The sequence below is a fragment of the Gymnoscopelus microlampas genome (assembly GCF_963454915.1).
Source record: "Gymnoscopelus microlampas genome assembly, chromosome: 13".
NCBI lineage: Eukaryota > Metazoa > Chordata > Actinopteri > Myctophiformes > Myctophidae > Gymnoscopelus > Gymnoscopelus microlampas.
In genome coordinates this window covers 486,535-510,134 of record NC_139950.1, presented here as the reverse complement: position 1 = coordinate 510,134, position 23,600 = coordinate 486,535, and the positions used below count along the sequence as shown (strand labels likewise).

At 40.6% G+C, this 23,600-nt stretch overlaps 1 protein-coding gene and 1 long non-coding RNA gene across 2 annotated transcripts in view; both read left to right on the top strand.

The window, feature by feature from the left end:
- Positions 1-23,600, top strand: part of LOC311058935 — a 236,375-nt gene that overhangs the window by 30,731 nt on the left and 182,044 nt on the right. The window lies entirely within an intron of this gene.
- On the top strand, positions 2,772-17,514 carry mtx2 (metaxin 2). The gene is made up of 10 exons (XM_084076488.1): positions 2,772-2,936; positions 4,977-5,024; positions 5,265-5,311; positions 7,673-7,745; positions 8,576-8,652; positions 9,749-9,841; positions 10,583-10,621; positions 12,995-13,120; positions 13,916-13,992; positions 15,411-17,514. Exons 1-10 carry the CDS (start codon positions 2,897-2,899, stop codon positions 15,580-15,582), a joined length of 792 nt encoding a protein of 263 aa, XP_083932614.1. The 5' UTR covers positions 2,772-2,896; the 3' UTR covers positions 15,583-17,514.

Below are 23,600 nucleotides of genomic sequence, written 5' to 3'. Positions count from 1 at the left end.
GTTAAAACATTTGGCTAGTTTTATCCTACTTTTATGAAGCTCAGAACACTTTTTGTCTCTGACTTTCATGGCGGTAAGGATGTCCGAATTCATCCATGGTACCGAGCGGGTTTTGACCCTGATGGTTTTCATGGGAGCCACACTGTCCAAAATTTGAATGAATTTGGTTTTGAAACTAAGCCAGGATTCGTCTACCTGTGTGCTGTTTAGAACGTCGGACCAATCCTGTTCCTTCAGTCTGTGATCTAAGTCCTCACTCTTATAATTTTTGAGGTCTCTGATTGTGACTGTTTTGTGGTAACCGGTCTTAGGTTTACGTTTCTTTCTGGTGCAGAAGATCATGTTGTGATCAGATATGCCACAGGTAGAAACACCACTATTTAGGATTTTTTCCTTGTCCGTTGTTAGAATGAGATCTATGGTAGTTTGAGAGGAAACACACAGCCTTGTGGGTTGAGTGATCAGCTGGTGGAGTGAATGCCGATCACAAAACGCCTTGAATGTCTTATACATTGACGCTTCCTTGCGGAGCATGTCAGTGTTAAAATCACCAAGAAGAATCGTCTCCGCATGGTCCACTTTAGCTAAGCATTCATCAAGTCTATCATAGAAATCAGTCTGGTTAGGAGGTCTGTATATGCAGGGGTGCACATAACTTTTTAGGTCTGGTACGCAGAAGAGCACCTGGACATGTGACTTGGTGCGCATGGCGCCCGTCCCGTTTTGTCAACGGGGGGGGGTTCAGCCCGTCCCGTTTTGTCAACGGGGGGGGGGGGGGGGGGGAGTTCAGCACGGTGCCCACCGGACAGTTTTGTCAACGGGGGGGGGGGGGGGGGGGGGGGGGAGAAAAAAAGGACGATCTGCTTCTAAACTCCGCCGATTTTCGCCGTTTTTTTTCTCACGCTGTTAGATAAAGCCCACAAGGTCTGGTGCCCTGTGCTGCTGCGCTGATTTCATCCGCCAGATTGGGACGTTCACGGCATATTTTGCACCATTACGGTGCGTTCATCATCGGTGACGAGTGCCTCTAACAGCCGCTGCTGGCTGCGTGCACGAGGCAATGCGAGGCGATGCGAGGCGACGCGAGTCATATCTCTACCCCTCCGCCTAATGGCTGTACATGGGGCCGACGGGTGCTTTAGAGTGATTGTGTGAGTGTGGCTTCAGGAAGTAAATTCCTAGCCTCGATCTCCAGGCTTTTATTTTTTAGTTTTGCTAAAAAATAAAAGCTTGGAAATTCCTGTCCCAGCTGTTGGTGCGCAAAAGCGCCTCGCGTTGCCTGATGTGGTGCGCATTTTTTATTTTGGGTGCGCATGCGCACCTGCGCACCAGTTATGTGCACCCCTGTGTATATGGTACCGACTAGCACAGGTTTAGCATGTTTAAAAATGATCTCGACCCACACAGCTTCAATGTTTTCATCCATCAGGTCTTCCCGAAGGATGCAGACATTGTCAGTATGAACATACATGCAAACACCACCCCCGTTTCTGTTCCTATGTTTTCTGAAGAGTTTGTAGTTTTCAATCTCAATCACAGAATCAGTTATCGCTTGATCAAGTTTTGTTTCAGAGAAAGTTAACTTACTAAGTCAATTTGACCTGTGGCTCTGTACGTGGTTTGCTCTTTTTTCCTTCTACAATCTACACCAAACCTGTTGACTGAAAATAACAGATCTACAACAGATCAACGCGATGTGAGCTTGTAGATCTGCTATTTTCGGCTAATGTTCCTCTCAGAGTAGGGATGCTATGAAGTGGTTGATGTAAAAAACTAAAGAAAATCCAATCGCACAAAGATTTGGCGGCCCCCAATGGTTCTTTTTTTCACTCACATACTCAACAGTGAAAGAAGTACTCAGATATTTTAGTTAAGTAAAAGTAGCAATACCACAATATAAAAATACTCTGTTACAAGTAAAGATTGTTCAAAATATTACTTGAGTAAAAGTACAAAAGTATTGGCATCAAAATATACTTAAAGTACCAAAAGTAAGTGTACTAATGTTTGAAAATAGCAGATCTACAAACTCACAACACGCCTATGCATATCCTCACATATTAGAAGGACAATATCAGTCACCAGAACCAAGGATCGGTGTTTCTGATGAATCTAACATGGTTAAATGTTACCATGGGTTTGTATAGGAAGGGGGGCGTGTCTGATAAAACGAATATCAAATATCTAAATACTGAATCAAGCAACTTAAAAACGGTCCGGGGGGCTCACAAAAGCCTGAGTAGACGATAAAATAGGCTCTATGCACAGCAGCCATATTATCACTTCCTTCACAGGTGTGTTACCTCAATGATACTAATGAAGGCTCTGTTCCATTTAGTGTAGCACAGTGGTTTCCACGAACCCCATAACTCTGAGAGTGTACAAATGGAACCAAATGGACCCTTACGGGTCCATTTGGTTCCATTTGTACACTCTCACAGATACACACCTGTAAGGGGCCATTTGGAAGCTCATGAGGGTCCCTGGACCCCAACTGTAGACCCACTGGTGTAACAGAGTGTTTCCAGCATGCACAATATCAGCACCATGACTCTGTTTGACCAGAATGGAACAGAGCCTTCATTAGTATCATTGGTAACACCTGTGAATGTCTTCATAATATGGCTGCTGTGAATAGAGCCTATTACCACATTTTAAAAAAGTGAAACATCCCTTTAAGTACAAAAATGCGTCACCACTCGACAACGACAGCCGTGAAAGCGGAACAAATCTCCTGAAGCTCCACGGTGACTCCACGGAGCGAATAGCGCGACGCACAAGCCCAGCGATTGTTGTCCTTAACCTCTACATTTCACACACACATTTATAATAATCTGCCTCTAAACACACTTAATACTCTATCTCTATTTAATCTGATCAGACAGTGTGATCCGTCATGTCTCTGGCAGCAGAAGCCTTCGTGTCGCAGATGGCAGGTGAGCTTTAATATTGGGACTTTTAACGGTTATTATGTGAATATGGATTAGCCATGGTTCACACGACGCTCGTCTTGTCACAAGCGTCATGGCGCTACTTGTTCCTGGTTTGAGAATGTTTTACATTTACAACCAGTACATCTACATAAACGTTCAGATTTCAAATATAAAGTGCTGACCTCAAAGCCACGGATGTAACAAGTTAAAGCGCCGGGGTCTAAGTACCCGTATCTTCCGTATTGTTCAATAAAAAAGCTTTTTAATCCGATCGGTGGCCATTTTATTAGACTTTTCTCCGTTATGCTTTCAACCACGTGACCCTATCGGTTTGGGAGGTGTACTGCACTCTGATACGTTTTTATAACTATGAAAAAATGGCTGCCGGTCGGATTAAAATGCTTTTTTATTGAACAATACGGAAGATACGGGTACTTAGATCCCGGCTTTTTAACTTATTACATCAGTGGCCGTGGGGTCAGCATTTTATATTTGAAATCTGAACGTTTGTGTAGATGTAGTGGTTGTAAATGTAGAAATTTCAAAAACCAGGAACAAGTGGTTCCATGACTGTCATGATATGACAGTCATGTTTCAGGGCTAAATATGGATGACAGTTAGCATTCTGTTTCATAACAGATACTCTATACCAATGGGGGGAAAAGTACTCACGTTTTTGTGGGTTTTATACCCTTACTGTACTATTTACTGTACAATTTACATTATTATTTTATTAACTTGCAGCTGCACTTTGACAATTATTAATGGCATTTTGATCAGTGGTTTCCAAACGTTTTAATCCATTAAAGGGATATTTCACTTGAAAAACATGTGGTCATTTTATCGTCTACTCAGACACCCCGGGAGCACCCCGGATAGTTTTTAAGTTGCTTGATTCAGTAGTTAGATATTTGATATTCAGTTTATCAGACACGCCCCCTTCCTATACAAACCCATTGTAACATTGAACTCCATTTTAAACATGTTAGATTCATCAGAAACACCCGTCCTTGGTTCTGGTGACTCATATTGTCCTTCTAATACGTGAGGAGACCGTGTTTTTTAAATTACTTTTTTCATTCATTTTTAGAAAAAATAAATACAAATAAAATAAAACAAAATGAATTAATAAATTAAGAAATTGAATAAACCCGGCCCCCTCACGTATTAGGAGAGCAGGATGAGTCACCAGAACGAAGGACGGGTGTTTCTGATGAATTTAACATGTTAAAAATGGAGTTTGAAGTTACAATGGGTTTGTATAGGAAGGGGGCGTGCCTGATAAAATCAATATCAAATATCTAAATACTGAATCAAGCAACTTAAAAACTGTCTGGGGGGTTCACAAAAGCCTGAGTAGACGATAAAATGACATTCGTTGTTTCTGGAGATTCTACAAATGTCTTCTAAATCCTAAGTTTTTTTTTGTAACTTATGTTGCTATAATCAGTGGTTCTCAAACCTTTTTCATGTCAAGGAGTCGGACCCCCAAAATTATGTTATATATTATATTTCCACCACTGATTATTTGTAATGACAATTAATGGTAAAATAAAATGTCCTAATCGTGATAGACCTACACACACACACACACACACACACACACACACACACACACACACACACACACACACACACACACACACACACACACACACACACACTCCATAACACAGAAACATACACCCATCTCTATTATTATTGTGGGGATGATTATTTAAAAAATAATCACATAATAATGATCATCTCTATAATAGCTAAGTTGGTAAAGGTAAATGAACAGTCAGAGCTGTCAGATAAGTTCAGAAAACGGTATTCATTCATCAATTAATTTTAATTGAATTAATTTCACTTTACCTGTAATGCAGCATTTAAAACCAGGAAGACATATGATGATACAATCATATACAAAATTCCATATCACTATATCAATATAATCTATTTCCCAGCTCTAGTTTAGTCTAATTTGCCCTTTCTAGAGTGTTTGATTTTTTACTATTTCATCAAATATAGATTTTTATACACATATTTATTTATTTTCAGCTGTTGAACCATGGCCTGAAAATGCCACTTTATACCAGCCACTTAAGGGTAAGTGTGTGTGTGTGTGTGTGTGTGTGTGTGTGTGTGTGTGTGTGTGTGTGTGTGTGTGTGTGTGTGTGTGTGTGTGTGTGTGTGTGTGTGTGTGTGTGTGTGTGTGTGTGTGTGTGTGTGTGTGTGTGTGTGCTTGTATGAGCTTGTATGTTTTCCTGTGTATCTAGGATGTATGTTACATGGCTAATGTTACAACAATATATTGTTTACACATTTGCTTGTTTTTGTTTTCTTTAGAAGATCAGATTCTGTTGTCTGACTGTGCTTCATCACTCGCTGTTCAGGTGAGCGTGTGTGTGTGTGTGTGTGTGTGTGTGTGTGTGTGTGTGTTCAATCGTAATGGTTATGTATGCTGATATCCTATGATGTTCATGTGTGAGACTGATATCTTAAAGTTTAAAACTATATATTAATTAACCCATTAAGACCTGTTTCCATTAAAACCTATGTTGCTATATCAGTGGTTCTCAAACGTTTTCATGTCAAGGACCACCAAAATGTATTTGGCCTTCAATCCCCATCTCAAAATATGTTGTTCCAGGGACCCCCAGAGGCAAAGATTTGAGTTAAAAATGTTTGCTTTAAAAATATGTATATTCAAAGATTTGCACACATTTGCAAAAATAGCAGATCTACAAGCTCATGGATTCCTTGGGTCATGACGCAACTTCTCATAAAGGCCCCGCCCATTTCTGCTTTCAAGATTTTCCACCATTTGGCGCTATCTTCTAACGCATATTTCGCTACTACTCATAAAGATTTTGCCCAAAACTCAAGTCGACACACACTCTGTCTTTGGTCCAGGGAAAAGTTTGAGTGTAATGCTTGGTGTATATTTTTTAAGCAAAGTCGGACATGGGATTCATGAAAGTTCCACACGCCCCATTTGACGCCATAAAAGGCAAGTGGAACTAACCAACGCATCAACTGAACGTGGCTCTCATGTGTATTAGAATAAGAAGTTTAACCCCACGATTAAATAATAGGTTTATAATAATAAACAAAATGTGGAAAGGATATTTTATAGCAGCCTAAGCCTTTTCTACTGAACAATGCTCACCCTCACGGTAAAAATGATAATTTTGGAATCCAGGGCATGGCACGCTGCTATCCGATTATGGACCAGATCGTGCTTTATTGATTCAGTAATCAAGGTGATTAATCCTATGAATTAATCATATCCGCCGTCCCAGTCTAAATATGCAAAACTATGGCCACACTTGCAGAAACGGCAAACACGCTGAGGAACCTAATAATTCAGCTCTAAATCCGTCAACTGAAAAATAAATACAAATTGGTTAGACTTTGCATCATGTCTATAAAATGCATCCAAGCAATAGATTGTCTAACAGACATCTTTTTTTTGTTTTCTCTATGTGATGACAAATGTTGGGCATATAAATATTTTAGTGATTTTGCATGAAGCCATTCTAATAACGGATACATTTGAGGCATATAAGTCTGTTCTGAGCAGACATGAGCCTGAGTGAGAAAACCTATGAATCAGGAAAATGTGCGTATAAACTCGGCGTAACCAAGCTTAGGGAATCAGGCCCATTTTCTTTCATTAGCCCCACAAACAAATCTTTGGCTTCCCGACAGATTACTCAAATATTATTCAGCCAAACATATTTTTGCGCCATTTTAAAGTGAAAAATGTTAACTCAAATCTTTGCTTCTGGGGGATTCTACAAATGTCTTCTAAATCCTAACAGTTTTTTGAAAAAAACCTATGTTGCTATAATATCAGTGGTTCTCAAACTTTTTCCATGTCAAGGACCACCAAAATGATATGTATTTGGTCGCGGACCCCCATCTCAAAATATGTTGTTCCAGGGACCCCCAGAAGCAAAGATTTTAGTTCAAAATGTTCCCCAAAAAATATATATATGTATGCAAAGATTTGCTAAAAATGTCATGATTTTTCAGAAAAAAATCGGGAAAATAGCCAAAGTATAAAATATGGATAAAGTGGTTACACAGATGCGTTCCCGGTCTTAACACATTGTGTGCCAAAAACGGTCCGGACTGTTTTTGAGAATCCATGCGTTATGTGCCATAAACGGTCCGGACCGTTTTTGAGAATCTATGCGTTGTTATGTGCCATAAACGGTCCGGACCGTTTTTGACCCATTTTTTTTATATACGTGGGGCCCACGTGGGGCGCTCTAACGAAACTTTGGGATCATCCAAGGAGTCTCTGAGAAGGAGAGGCCGGATGTGGATCCGTGTCAAAAATCCTTCCAGTCGGCCGCTCCAAAAGTGTGCTCCAAAAGTGTGCTCCAAAAGTGTGCTTATATCCTATGATGTGTGTGTGTGTGTGTGTGTGTGTGTGTGTGCTTATATCCTATGATGTGTGTGTGCGTGTGCTTATATCCTATGATGTGTGTGTGTGTGTGCGTGTGTGTGCGTGTGCTTATATCCTATGATGTGTGTGTGTGTGTGTGTGTGTGTGTGTGTGTGTGTGTGCGTGTGCGTGTGCGTGTGCTTATATCCTATGATGTGTGTGTGTGTGTGTGTGTGTGTGTGTGTGTGCGTGCGTGTGCTTATATCCTATGATGTGTGTGTGTGTGTGTGTGTGTGTGTGTGTGTGTGGCTGATATGTTAAAGTATAATGATCCTACTGTATGTGCTGCCCCCTGCAGGCCTACCTGAGGATGTGTTCTCTACCGGTGCAGGTGACCTGCAAGGCCAACGCTGAATACATGTCACCTTCTGGTGAGTAACACACACTCTATATAAACTACACAACACAACTACACACTGCTGAATACATGTCACCTTCTGGTGAGTAACACACACTCTATATAAACTACACAACACAACTACACACTGCTGAATACATGTCACCTTCTGGTGAGTAACAAACACTCTATATAAACTACACAACACAACTACACACTGCTGAATACATGTCACCTTCTGGTGAGTAACACACACTCTATATAAACTACACAACACAACTACACACTGCTGAATACATGTCACCTTCTGGTGAGTAACAAACACTCTATATAAACTACACAACACAACTACACACTGCTGAATACATGTCACCTTCTGGTGAGTAACACACACTCTATATAAACTACACAACACAACTACACACTGCTGAATACATGTCACCTTCTGGTGACAAAGGCCGTCTAAATCAGTCGTTCTCACACTACTACAAAAATGTTCAAAAACAGGAGATGTAGAGCTTGTTTATCTGCTATTTTTGAATACGCAAAAGTCTAAAATTACACATGCTTTCCTGATTTTAATGGGTTAATACAGCAATCTACTCTGTACATTCCTTCTAGTTTTGTTCTCTATGATGCGTTATGAATACAAAAATACAATATAAATATATTTTACAATCTTATGAATTTAGAAGGCATTTGTAGAAAGGACCTCAGGTCTTAATGGGTAAAAATAAATTAAAGCACTGTTGATAACTGAAATAATTTTATTTTCCAAAGCCCTTACCTCAACCTTATCTTTCTCTGTTTGTTTGTGTCTGTCTGTCTGTCTCCTTGTCTGTCTCTTTGTCTGTCTGTCTGTAGGTAAGGTTCCATTTGTCCACGTGGGGAATCAGGTGGTGTCTGAATTGGGGCCGATAGTTCAGTTCACCAAGGCTAAGGTAACACACACACACACACACACACACACACACACACACACACACACACACACACACACACACACAGGTAAAAGTATTACAATTTCCTCAGCTTGTGGGTCAGGTGTTTAAACATTCCAAACATTTAAATGTTTTGGCTTTTTTCAAAGCATTTCTATTGGACAGGACAATTGTGAGACAGGTTATATGATGAGACAGGACAATGGTGAGACAGGATATATATTATGGTACAGCGTTGGGAAGAGTTGTCCAGGGCCCTATACCAGGACCCCTCCTTTTCCCCTGTACACCAAATCTGTGGTGTAGAGGGAATGTTCACCTCAGAATAGGGATATGAAGACATCTTGACTGTAGGTGAGACAACCATCTGCCTTGACCTGACCGACAGACAGACAGACAGACAGACATGCTGAAGGAAACATCTCTTATTTTTAATGAATGAATTCTGATGATGGACTGATTTATCTATTCATGGACCACAATCGAAACAAGCCCCTGGGACTGTTTGTCTTATCCTTTAACTGTAATAGCTGTAGGCTTGTGGCAATTATTACATAATAGTCTAATCGCAATTATTTGAGATAATCACAATTATTTTTTCATAATGGTTTCCATGTTCAAGAAATGTTCATTCATAGAATAGCAGAAATAGCAGATCTACAAGCTTACAACGTGTCACTTTGTGACTGTTTGTAGGGCTTACAACGCGTCACAAAGTGACACGTTGTAAGCTGCAGATCTGTCATTGCTATTTTTACCTTTTTTTTAAAAGTATAAAATGTATAAATGCCAGTAATTTCTTTGTATATTTCAGTTATTTGTCATATCAACCCTGTGCACTTTTTTGATTACGAGGCAAACAGAAATATTTGTTATTCATATGTTCCAGTGTTCAATTAAATCATTAATCGCAATTGTTAGTGTGACAATTAATAGTCAACTTAAATTTGTAATCGTGACAGCCCTAAATACCTGTACTGTTACCAATCTTGTTTTCACAGTATTCAATCAGTCAGTCAATCTATCCATTTGTTTGATTGAACAAGAGGATAAATTGTGTGTGTGTGTGTGTGTGTGTGTGTGTGTGTGTGTGCAGGGTCATTCTCTGTCAGATGGCTTAGATGACGTTCAGAGGGCAGAGATGAAAGCCTACATGGAGCTGGTCAACAACATGCTGCTTACAGCCGAGGTACACACACAGTTTACACGCACACACATATACGCCCACACCTCATGGACAAAAACACTGCACGCACAAACCACACGCACACACCCCGTGCCAGTATTTTTGACGATTTATGAAAAGTTATAGCAGATCTACAACCTCACAATGCGTCGCATTGTGAGCTTGTAGATCTGCTATTTTCAAAAGTTTTTTATGCATTTATACATTTGAAAACTTTTGAAATGGGACATTCTGCATAATGAGTACTTTCTACTTTTGGTACTTTAAGTACATTTTGATACCAATACTTTTGTACTTTTACTTGAGTACATTTTGAATTCCGGACAGAGCATTTCTACCTTGCAGCATTGATACTTTTACTTAAGTAGAAAAATGTAGTACTTTTTCCACCACTGCTCCCACTACCCCTGACCATGGGTCACAGAAGTATTTTTTCCATTGAAATCCCCATATGGAAATCTTATATCGCGTCATATACGAACTGTGTTCCAAAAATAAACAAATCATCGCACGACAGGTGTGTGATTCTGTGTCATGATATTGAGTTACATTTGATAAAGTCTGTTTTTGGATAATAAAAAAAACACATTAAAAAAGTCATTTTTCTTTTCGTGTTCATTTGTTGATATATAAGATTATAGAAGATTGCTTTTGGATAATTGTGTTATGAGTCAGTTATTGGTTCTAAATATGGGTTTGGATATATATTGCACCCTAATGTGAATACATTGTTTCTCTCTACAGTTGTACATCCAATGGTGTGATGACGCTACAGCTACTGAGGTCTGTCTGTCTGTTTGTTTGTTTGTTTGTTTGTTTCCAAAGACTGCTTTTCTGTATTTCTTCTAGTGTGTGTGTGTGTGTGTGTGTGTGTGTGTGTGTGTGTGTGTGTGTGTGTCAATGTTCTCGAGGAGAAAATGAAACGGTAAAGAAACATGCAACAAAGATATCTACATATGTACATACACAATACATAGCGTAAAAAAGCATCAGGTACTGACAGAAGGTTAAAAAAGTAGTAACACAATATTAACGTGATAATCAAAATATGCTTAAAACTTAGAAGGACACTTTTGTTAACCACTTGAACCCCCAGCATCCCTATTCTGGGCGGAGCGTTCGCCAAAAATAGCCAATCTACAAGGAGATTGGCTCACAACACATCGCAATGCAACGTGTTGTGAGCTTGTAGATCTGCCATTTTTGGCGAATCGATTTGTGTAGAGTAAAATAAGAGCGTACCAAATGTGCTCTTTACAGGTTGTTTTTTATCAAGTGTAGAGGGTTTAAGTGGTGCTGAATTTTCTTTCTTTCTTTCTTTTTCCTTTATTTATTCAGGGAAACCCATTGAGAGCAAGCTGTCTTTTTCAAGGACGCCCTGATAACAAACATTTGAATCACATTACAATGTCACAACTTTGACAATAAAGCAAAAAAGAAAAGTAGAAGCATAAAACAACATTAAAATAATCGCAAAAGGCGGTGAATCAGACAATACAGTGAGGACATGGATAACAACACAGAGATTTAAAAATCAGATGCAAGATAAACAGTGTTACGTGAAACAGGTACAGTCACTATGTAGTGTGTCCTCAAGAAGCACCCTGAATGTCTCTATTGAGACCAATCGCACCAGTTTCAGAGAGTCCTGAAGTTTGTTCCATTTGTGTGGAGCATAATACATGAATGCAGTTTTTCCTTGTTCACTGCTCTTACGTGGACTGGTATATCTAATGTGTGTTTGTGAACGTGTTGAGTGACCAGTAACCTTTGGTTCCAAAAGCGAGGCTAGGTATAAAGGAAGTTTACCACACAAGGCCTTATAAATAAATAACATACAATGTTGCTCTCTATGCACTGCGAGAGATGGCCAACCCACTTTATCATATAAAATACAGTGATGGGTGAGATAATCATCACCAGTAATAAAACGCAAGGCACTGTGGTAGACTGCATCCAGAGGCTTCAGTGTGGAGAGTGAAGCATGCATATACAGTGTATCCCCATAATCAAATACAGACATAATTACAGATTGAACAATAGTCTTTTTGCTGGTAAAAGAAAAACAGGACCTGTTTCTGTAAAGGAAGCCGATTTGACCTCTTAGTTTTTTGATTAGGTTCTCCACATGAACCTTAAATGAGAGTTTGGCATCTAGCCAAATGCCCAGGTATTTATAAGATGTGACCAGCTCAGTTTGTTCACCTTTAAGAGTGTAAATACCAGTAAAGGGATTTATATTTGGAGACCTAGTAAATACCATGCATTTTGTTTTGTTGGAGTTTAAAACAAGCTTAAGGTTAATTAGAGCCCATTGAAACCTATTGAAGGCAGTCTGCAAATTTGAAGTGGCCACTTCCAGCGTTGGGGCTATACTGTATAAAATTGTGTTGTCTGCATAATAATGGACATCCCAGTGCGGAGAGGGGAGTGCAATATTATTAACATAAAGAGTGAATTAAAGGGGGCCCAAAATTTAACCCTGAGGGACACCTTTACCAATTGACAAAGAACTGGATTTAAAACCGTCAGCAACAACAGCTTGAGTCCTACCCGTCAGATAAAATTTGCAGCTCAACAAAAGCTAATTGATGATGCAGGACAATTTCACGATGAATTTAAATCTCTGCGATATGCGATTATTGTGAGGGTTGACCACATCCATGTCATTTTAGATTTATTTGGCTACTAAAAATAGCAGATATACAAGCCGCTTGTATATTTGCTCTTTTAGCAGCTTGTAGCTTGTAGTTCTGCATTTAAAAAAGAAATCATGAACATTTTAGCAAATATTTGAATATATATATTTTTTTTTCTGAAAAAATTGCTATAATATCAGTGGTTCTCAAACTTTTTCATGTCAAGGACCACCCAAAATTATATGTATCTCAAGGGTTGTTCCAGGGACCCCCATGAAGCAAAGATTTGAGTTACAAATGTTCCCTTTAAAAAATATATATATTCAAATATTCGCACAAACTTTCACGATAAAAAAAGCAGATCTACAAGCTCATATGCCATGCTTGAGCTTGTATATCTGCTATTTTTGAATAGCCAAATAAATCTTAAAATTACACAGATGCGTTCCCGGTCTTAATGGATTACGGTGCACGTGTGTGTGTGTGTGTGTGTGTGCTTGTCTGTCATTTCCTCCAGATCTCTCGTCCCCGGTACAGCAGCCCCTACTCGTGGCCTCTCAACCACATCCTAGCATACCAGAAGCAGTGGGAGACTCGCAAGAAGATGAACGCTATTGGCTGGGGCAACAAGACCCTGGAGCAGGTTAGCAACCATCTAATTTAGTATTCACCCAGCAACCACCTAGCAACCCGGTTACACTTGTGTACCAACGGCCGGAGCCTAGGCTGTGTTAGCGGCATAAAGTTGTCGAGAAATACCATTTTTAGAAGTACTGATACTAGCCAATAAGGCTGTATGCACAGCGGCCATGTTGAAAAGAAATTGGGCCTCTTCCTTACTTCCATCATAGGTGTTACCAATTTACCAATGATACTAATGAAGGCTCTGTCCCATTCTGGTCAAACAGAGTCAGGGTGCTGATATTTGTGCATCTTGGCTCACTGGAAACACTGCTACACCAGTGGGTCTCAAAGTGTGGTCCAGGGACCCTCATGGTTCCTTGATGGGGTTCCAAATGGCCCCTTAGTTACGGGTGTGTAACTCTGAGAGTGTACAGATGGATTTTTCAACATTATAAAACGCGGGTAAAATGTAATCAAAAATCCTGAATACAATCTGTACTACAGCCACCAGAAAAAAAAGATTGGTAGAGATATGTTTATAATTGGAAAAAGATTCAGGTTGGGATTAGGATTAGACATTGGGTTGGAATTAGAGTTGAACATGATTTCTACTTAGTTCAGTGCCAGTGTCACGCACCGAAAAATAGCTGGTCTATAAGCTCACAACGTGTCGCAGCGCGACACGTTGTGAGCTTGTAGATCTGCTATTTTCCGGCTCTAGGCTTCCGGTTAAAAATGGCAAACTGTATTAAAAATAGCTGTCCAGATGTTCTCTCAAGTATAGTAATACAAACCTGTGTGTGTTGTGTTCTAGGTCTATGAAGATGTCAGTCAGTGCTGCCAGGCTCTGTCTCAGCGACTGGGGACACAACACTATTTCTTCAACAAACAGTACGTACCTGTTTCTTCCATTTAAAAACAAAAAGAGGCCTGGATCGTGGCTTTAACGCTTAATTCCCCTGTGCCACTCTTTCATCAGCTTTCCCTTCTTGGTCGTGTTGCTTGTCCCCCTCAGTTTGTTTTAAAGGTCCAGTGAAATGACATTTTCGGTAATTTTTCAGTCGTTTCAGTCTGAAACGGCCTCGCAACCAGTGGCGTAGCCAGAACGCTAGTATAGGCTGGGCCTAGGCGAGAGCGGATGGGCACCCCGCCCCGTGCGCGCATAATTTGACCGTATAATTTGCGGTTTTGGGCGGATTTTGATACTTTTTTTCCGGTTTTTGGTTACTTTATTTCGGGGTTAGGGTTATGTTATTTAATTCTTATTTTTGCCTGATTTTACCGATTTATTATCAAAAAAAATAATTATATAAAAAAACAATCCAATTTTTTTTTTTCTTTTGCTAAATCGATTGGATGGGGCTCGCAACCAATCAGAAAGTTCCATTCCTTCAAGCTATGGCACGGTGGAACCTCACTCATGCGGTGCGCAGCATAGACATATAAGGTAGACGCCTCCTCCAGCTCTGAGGCGTCTGTATCTCGGGCGCCATATTGGAGGAGGGCAAGCCTCGGCGTTCGGTAGGCCGATCAGAGGCAGGTGGGGGCGGGTCTTTTCGTAACCCAGCCCTTTACCCTTTAAGAGGCGGCCGCGCGGCAACTAGTCAGTTAGATGCGCTGTGATTGGCCAATTATATGTATTTGGCCGCGGACGACCATAAAAATATTTTGTTCCAGGGACCCCCCAGAAGCAAAGATTTGAGTTAAAAATGTCCACTTTAAAATATATATATTCAAAGAATTGCACACATTTTCACGATTTTTCAAAAATAGCAGATATACATATTGTATATCTGCTATTTTTGAATAGCCCAAAGTGTAAAATAATGCTTTTTTGCTAAAATAAAAAAATGACAGTTCCAGGTCTTAATGGGTTAAGTTTATAATGAGTTAGGCCTGTCCCCCGACTAAGGATTTCTATAGTTGATTTTTTTAACATTAATTTCTTTGTGGCATGATTCGACTGAGATTGGCAGTCGAATCAGTCTGATTCGACTGCTACTACTACTGTTGGAGTATAACATATTACGTATGCCGTATTTTGGCCATAATACGAGGCATTATAGATTTTCCGTACATTGATTTTGATTATTGTTGGGTCATTGTCAGGCAACGCCTCACAGCGCGAGGCGTTGTGAGTTTGTAGATCGGCTATTTTTGGCAAAGAAACACAATTTTATACAATATAGAGGGGGTCCCTGCCTCATCTCTCTCTCAGCTAGGGGGTCCTTGGCCTGAAAACGTTGAAGACCCCTGAGTTAAAGGGTTAACGGTGTGGTCTGTGTGTCTTCATGTCGTTTTCCCTTCAGGCCCACAGAGCTGGACGCCCTGGTGTTCGGCCACCTGTTCACCATCCTCACCACCGCCCTGACCAGCACGGAGCTGGCCGAGCGCGTCAAGAGCTACACCAACCTGGTGTCCTTCTGCAAGAGGGTGGAGCAGGCCTACTTCAGCGACAAGAGCTCCTCATCAACCTCCTAAAGACGAAAAAACCCTCCAAACCTCCATCCTTCTTCTCTGTCCACTCATTCTTGACATTCTGCCTTTTATCCTCGTTTTCATTCCCTTACAACTGGAGCACTAGTAAGCTGGAAGAAATACTGTACTTCACACACCCCAAAAATGACTTATTTCCTACCAATGACACACCCCATGAAGACTTGAATTCATGCCGTGACCCCCCCCCCTCCCCCAAAAATAATCATATTTGAACTGGGGACCCCCCCACCCTGACAAGCTTATGGAATTGAGGCATTTACATTTTTCGTGTGACTCGGTTCCACAGATAAATATTGTGAAAATAGCCGATCTACAAACTTCGGCTATTTTCAATTTGTTTGCCTCTTTCTTATATTATTTGACAATTTGACTAATGTTTTTGACCAGTTTTTATACTATAATTTGTTGATTACTTTGGATGCAGTAATGGTCTTTTTTCTTTTATTTCTTTCTTTTGAGGTATTAAAAAGGTAATCTTGGGCCCCCTGGGGGTCTCAACCCACAGGTTGAGAACCACTGTGGTAGGAGACCAATGCAAAACTATATAAAATAATAATATAAACTCTCACAGTGAAATCATTGATGAGCCTATACTGATGATCCAGGTTCAAAGAGAATTCTTTAAATATGGTTTTGCTTCTGGGTCTCCTGTTAACTTTAATTAGTCAAATAGGGCTAATAATTGATTGGACAAATGTCATTTTTTGGGGGGCGAAGTACTCCGTTTAATTCCTGAATTCCTGCATCTGCAGACCTACTGTACCCCCACAACACTCTCTCTCTTTCTCTCTCTCTCTCTCTCGCTCTCGCTCTCTCTGTAACATTGTTGCCATAATGTTTTGAAGTACTGATCAGTAAGCGCTGGGCCATATGTGGATAAAATCAAATGTATACTTTTTTGATATTGTGACAATAATGTTGTCACCCAGGGTTTAACACAAGGGAAAGACGACTCTTTATAGGATCACAATATTAGGATATACACATTTCCCAGGTGACGTCTATAGTCTCATATCAGCATAATATGGTTATTAGATGGATCTACAGTATATATGGGTCCAGCTCTTCTGATCAGTCTGTGGTGGTGTTCATATAAATCAGGGGTGTACTGGAGGGGGGGGGGGGGGTGTAGCGCGGTGTAGTATTTTGCTTTTTAGGTCAATCGATTAAGCACTTGAGCCAAAAAAAAAATAGCAGATCTACAAGCTGACAACACCACCTCTACACAAACATCTTTTTGGTGTAGAGGGGAGAAAAAACGAAGTGGTCGGTATAGCTGTCGTGCTCCCCCACTCTACGTTGCTCTTAAAGTAGCTCTACGCCCCTGTTCATAATGTGTGTGTGAAACACATGGTGTGTTGAAGTTGAAACTGGGGTCTGTCCGGAGACAAACACTGTGTAGCCCCTCCTCCCCGTCCCCCCGTCTGTAAACTACACACTGTAGTTTCATGTACACACATTTTTTTTTAAACTCTTCATTCTACCTTTGACTCGGCTATAGATTATATCTAATACTCCGTAACCGGATCCACCATAACTCTGAGAGCGTACAAATGGTTCCATTTGTACAATCTCAGAGTTACCGACCTGCAAGCGTCCACTTGGAACACCCTTGAGGACCGCTGGGGGTCCCTGGACCCTCACGTTGAGAACCACTGCTTTCACATTGTGTTTGGGACGACTGGGTTCAAGTCAAGACTCCATGTTGTTTACACTCGTAACCATAGCAACCCAGTAGGACTGTGAGGGTCTCTGTGATGCTGCCTGATATTCTTTTTTTCTTTTTCCTGTAAAAACAAAAAGAAAAGATGAACATAATATGATGTGATTGATTATTTGTTTGTTTTTTTCCACCGTTGTTTTTGTTGGTGTGAATGGAAAGTGCCTACTCAATAAATTACATTGTAACTCTGATTTTCTTCTCCAGTTGTCTTTATTTTGTTGTTTTGCTATTGAAGAATGTGTTATAGAACGGGATATTGTAAAATGATTCAATGTCAATAATGATGAATTACTCCTTTCTTTTGGATTGATGCTAGCGACTGAGCTAGAGATGACGAGCATGCAGTGGTGGAAAGTAACCAAGTACATTTACTTAAGTACTGTACTTAAGTACAATTCTGAGGTATTTGTACTTTACTGGAGTATTTCCAATACTTTTACTTCTACTCCACTACGTCTCAGATCCAAATATTGTACTTTTACTCCACTACATGTATTTGAAAACTTTAGTTACTAGTTCGTTACTTTGAAGATTTTGATTCTTATTACGAAACCTACATTAACCACTTCAGCTCTGTATACATTTTGGCTATTTGAAAATAGCCGATCTACAAGCTCACAATGCGTCATGATGCGACGCATTATGGTGTGGGGGGTCCTTTCACACTGTTTCACAGATTGGGGACTTATTGGCCTGAAACATTTGAAGTTGTGAGATTATTTGTATAGATTTAATTCCTGCAGATGTCAGAATATAAATGTGAAGGTTGTACGATAAGTGCTGCTGTTGGCATAACGTTCACATCACATTCAACTGAACTGAAGCAGTTAATGATCATGAGTCTGGGTGGCTTTTCCCGCAGGGTCAACACTGTCTGTGTGTGTGTGTGTGTGTGTGTGTGTGTGTGTGTGTGTGTGTGTGTGTGTGTGTGTGTGTGTGTGTGTGTGTGTGTGTGTGTATGTGTGTGTCTGCCTGCCCCCAGGCCTCTGAGACAAGCTCAAGGTACATGGTAATGTCTCATCACCTCTAATTGCCCCCCAGTCCAGCAACTGTGTTCCTTTGTCACAGACACACAGACAGACAGCCTCCAGGTTAGCAGCGGCAGAAGGGTCAAGATTGAACCTTTAAACTTCCTGCTTGTGTCATCGTGAATGATGACCTACAGGGGTCAAACTGCGCCACGTCTGAGGTCATTAACAACAGACAGACAGACAGAGGTGTCACAGACAGTGCGGGTAGGACAGACAGGCCAAGGCAGAGCAGCTCAGATGCAGGAGGTTTATTTTAGACCCCGGTCAGACTTGCGGCATCCTGTGGATAAAATCACACACTGGAGGAGGAGACAGTCCACGTAGACACTTATAGACAAAGCAGAGACTTTTTTAAAGCCTTGAAACGATCAAAGCTTAAAAAGTGATAGAATAGAATGGACTTTATTTGCCATTTGCACGAATGCACAGGAAATCTTGGAGCTCAAGCTCCCAGGGTCAGCATTTAAACCAGACAGAAAATACAGACAAGACCGAAAAAAACAACACAATACTACATACAGTATATCCTACCTACACATAAAATAAACAAGTAGGCTTCATATTCTGACTAAAGCCAGTGCAATAACAGTGCAATTCATCTATCATGATTCAGTTAATCTGTTAATTATGATTCAGTTCATCTGTCATGATTTAGTTCACCTATTTCGCTACTGTACATTAAATGCCCGATATGTGATGTGTAATATATTGGCTATCGTCCTTAATGTCTTCGGCCACTAATCGGTGCAGTGGCTGGAACAATAAGTGTAAAAGAAGCGTGTTCTGTGGGTGGAGATGCTCTCTGGCCTGTGGTGAGGTTGTATTTACACACAAACAGAGGATGAGCTGGATGATGTAGATCAGTGGTTCCCCAAACTTTCTAGCTCAAGACCCAAATTAGATGTCCGTTTTGTCCGTTTGTCCGGGACCCAAACTAGTGAAAATTAGAAAACAAATGGTTAAGAAAGAAGCTTCGCGCCACGTTGTGAGCTTGCAGATCTGCTATTTTCACTGTTTCTTAACCATTTGTTTTCTAATTTAGGGAATTTCTTTGATATGTTTTTATTGTCTCCGCCAGGCCGAAAGGCATGGCGAGAGAGTATGTTTTACCCCCTGTCCGTCCGTGTGTGTGTCCGTGTGTCCGTCCGTCCATCTGTCTGTGAGCAGCTAATCTCAGGCACCGTTGACCTGGTCGCTGCGAAACTGTGCACACACACTCCCTGGATGCCAATTCAGAACCTCTGCCCCAATTTTTTCACATGGGCCTGTTATAGCGCCACCAGGAGGCCGAGTTGTGCAAAAGACATTTACTCCTACAGATTTTATCCAAACGTCATGCAAATCGGTATCTCTCTATAGTCATGTGATCAACACGGATCTGTCCGATTTTCCATATTCCATCCTCATTGGCTAAGGTTGCCTTCCAGAATTTGCAGGATTGGTCCGTTTTGAACAAAATGCCTCAAATCATGAACGCAGCTTGCGCTTTCCGTGCAATTTCACAAACACATTCCCACTAGGCCGAGGAAGAAATGCCACGCTTTTCACATTGGCCTGTTATAGCGCCACCAGCAGATATAATTTAGCCAAACACATTTTTGGAACAAACCTCAAATTTGTTCATGAATGAAAGGTCCGATTGCCGTGAAAGGCCCAAGAAGAAATGGCACCCTTTTCACATTGGCCTATTATAGTGCCACCAGGAGGCCACAATAACCTACCTAACCTGGCGGAGACCTGTGCTCCGAGGAGCACTTTTTCTAGTTTTAGTCATGAATTTATTTTAGATTTTTTTTTAAAGTTTTCAACTAAAATGTGAGATTATTTTGTGGAAATCTTTAGAAAATATTCTAAAATACAAAAAATAATTAATGACAATTTAGGAACAAATAAATAAAGGGATATTCACTCGTGACCCACGGAAATGTGTCCGCGACCCACAAATGGGTCGCGACCCACTGTTTGGGAAACAGTGATGGCTCTACATTGTAGATCCTTGCAGATGCTCTGCAGTGCTGTGTGTGCAGAGTAGGCCTATGTCCATGGCAGGGAGATCCCATCCAACCATTCTCTCAATAAGTCTCTGCAGTTTTCATTACTCGTTGAAGCGATTTCCTCTCAGCTTCTAAAATGCCACAATGAGGGTATGATGAGTTTGATTGGTCAAGTGACTCAAGGCACATTTGAACTGCGTGGTCATTGGTCAAAGAGGACAAGACATGAAGACTTGTTCATGTTGTCCTTCATCTGACCACCACCAGAGGGCAGCAGACATCGACTTGCTGCTTCAAATTGAGTTTTGATGAACAGTGTTGAATGTTTGACTTCTCATTGGCCCTAGCCTTTCACAACTACTGCAAAACAGTAGGCCTATACTGTCCAAATCTACTTTCAAAGAATCAGACTTATTACATAATGTATTACTAAACGTTATTAAGCATGCACTTTTGAATGCGTAAGTGTTTTTAAAAGCAAGTACTCCAGTACTAACTCAAGAAGAGCAAATGTGACAGAGCAACTTTCAACTTGTAGTTGAATAATATTTGACCAGGAGTATCTATACTAGACTCAAGTACTGGGGTTGACTACTAAGTTTAGTTCTACTCCACTACATCTCAAAGGCAAATATTGTACTTTTAGTCGACTATAATTATTTGAAAACCTTACTTTGTAGATTTTGATTATCATACAAAACCACTTCAGACCTATACTTTGCGATGCGTTGTGACTCGAGCTTGTTGATCTGCTTTTTTCAACGGATTCTTATACATCTATCTATCTATATATACATTTCTAAACCCAAAACCCCCCAAAAAAACCTGCCACTGTGTGGGACTAAACACAAAAACAACATATCAATGTCACTATAAATATACATTTCTAAACCCAAAACCCCCCAAAAAAACATGCCACTGTGTGGGACTAAACACAAAAACAACATATCAATGTCACTAACAAGACACGCCACAACGTGCAGAATTACTACGCGCAGTCTGTAGGCCACTTCATACTGCTCAGCACACATCTGCCCCCTCGCAGCATAATTAATTGCGGCCAACACAAACTCACAACATTACAGTCGGCCATGTTGTTCCTTAGCGTCATCGCCGACCACCGCCCAACGAGACCCAAGTGAGGTCAGACAACACACTCCATATTTGGGCATAGCTCCATTGGGAACATCTCCTATTATGGCTTTATATAACCGCCCAACGAGACCCAAGTGAGGTCAGACAACACACTCCATATTTGGGCATAGCTCCATTGGGAACATCTCCTATTATGGCTTTATATATTATAGAGACCAACAAACACAAAGCACCGCGCAGCGGCTAGGGGGGAGGGGCGCGCAGCGCCCCGACCCTCTAGTCTATATATACATTTCTAAACCCAAAACCCCCCAAAAAAACTGCCACTGTGTGGGACTAAACACAAAAACAACATATCAATGTCACTAACAAGACACGCCACAACGTGTAGAATTACTACGCGCAGTCTGTAGGCCACTTCATACTGCTCAGCACACATCTGCCCCCTCGCAGCATAATTAATTGCGGCCAACACAAACTCACAACATTACAGTCGGCCATGTTGTTCCTTAGCGTCATCGCCGACCACCGCCCAACGAGACCCAAGTGAGGTCAGACAACACACTCCATATTTGGGCATAGCTCCATTGGGAACATCTCCTATTATGGCTTTATATAACCGCCCAACGAGACCCAAGTGAGGTCAGACAACACACTCCATATTTGGGCATAGCTCCATTGGGAACATCTCCTATTATGGCTTTATATATTATAGAGACCAACAAACACAAAGCCCCGCGCAGCGGCTAGGGGGGAGGGGCGCGCAGCGCCCCGACCCTCTATTTTATACATTTGAAAACTTGTGAAATACATTTTGATGCCAATACTTTTGTTCTTTTACTCAAGTAAATTTTGAATACCGAACTTATACATTTTTAATACCGAACTTGTACTTGACAGACTATTTCAGACTAAATGCAGACTATTTCTACAATAGGGTATATACTTTTACTTAATTAAAACATTTGCAACCTACCATATGATATCTTCATATAACTGGTCCTCACTAATGCTCATTATAATATGATACTATTTTGTCTACTGTGTCTCACAGTTCAGAAACCTGCCTACCAGTGACATCATCAGTAGGCATGTTTGGTCATTTTATACAAGATTAAAATGTGTGTATCAATGCGAGAACAATGGCTTCAATTATAGCATGCTAACTTTCCAGCAATAGAAAGCCTGAAAAACCGATGGTTGGAAGATAAATGTGTCTTGGATGAACACACACGCACGCGCACGCACACACACACACACACACACACACACACACACACACACACACACACACACACACACACACACACACACACACACACACACACACACACACACACACACACACACACACACACACACACACACACACACACGAGACTGAGTTAAAACTTTCTTTTTTTATTCAAAAGTACAAAAGAAACAAAAGTGTACACTTTGTACACAAATTGAGTTCCAAATATAAATTACACAGCTGAAGATAAGTGAGTATGCTGCAAGTAACAGTTTGTAGAGAAAACAGTTGTCTTAGAATTTAGAGGATATATAAATATATAATATAATAACATAATATAATAATATAATAGACTTTAGAGGTACTTTCTGGACATTTGTCTTTGCCAGAGAATTTGTAGGCAGAACATGAACTCACAACAATAGGAAACAACAAGAAAGTATTCTGACAAAAATGGCTTTCCATATCCATCTGGGCAGTGGTAAAAAGTAACTGCATTTACTTGAGTATTTCCTTCACTCCACTACAACTCGGAGGCAAATATTGTACTTTTTACTCCACTGCAATTATTCGACAGCTTTAGTTACAAGTTACTACTGGCTCTTCGAAAATAGACGATCACTTTGTAAGCTTGTAGATCGGCTATTTTGGAAAAAGTTAGAAAATGTTTAGCACAATTACGGTACTTTTACTTTTGGTATTTTAAGTATATATTGATGTACTTTTGTTCTTTTACTCAAGTGAAGTTTTGAATACAGGCCTTTTACTTGTAACAGAGTATTTTTACATTGTGGTATTAAAATGTGAGAACTTCTTCCACCACTGGGTGGCAGTAGAGGTTAAAATCCAGTGCAGTGGGGTGGTGGTAGAGGTTAACAGCCGGTGCAGGCAGCAAAGGAGCAGATCTCACACACATCCATGGG

What these genes read in the sequence shown, in the direction of transcription:
- mtx2 (XM_084076488.1), top strand. Translation starts at nt 2,897, where the DNA reads ATGTCTCTGGCAGCAGAAGCCTTCGTGTCGCAGATGGCAG. An exon ending in GCAACAAGACCCTGGAGCAG is followed by an intron (nt 13,121 to 13,915) that starts GTTAGCAACCAT and finishes GTTGTGTTCTAG; the next exon opens with GTCTATGAAGATGTCAGTCA. An exon ending in CACTATTTCTTCAACAAACA is followed by an intron (nt 13,993 to 15,410) that starts GTACGTACCTGT and finishes TTTTCCCTTCAG; the next exon opens with GCCCACAGAGCTGGACGCCC.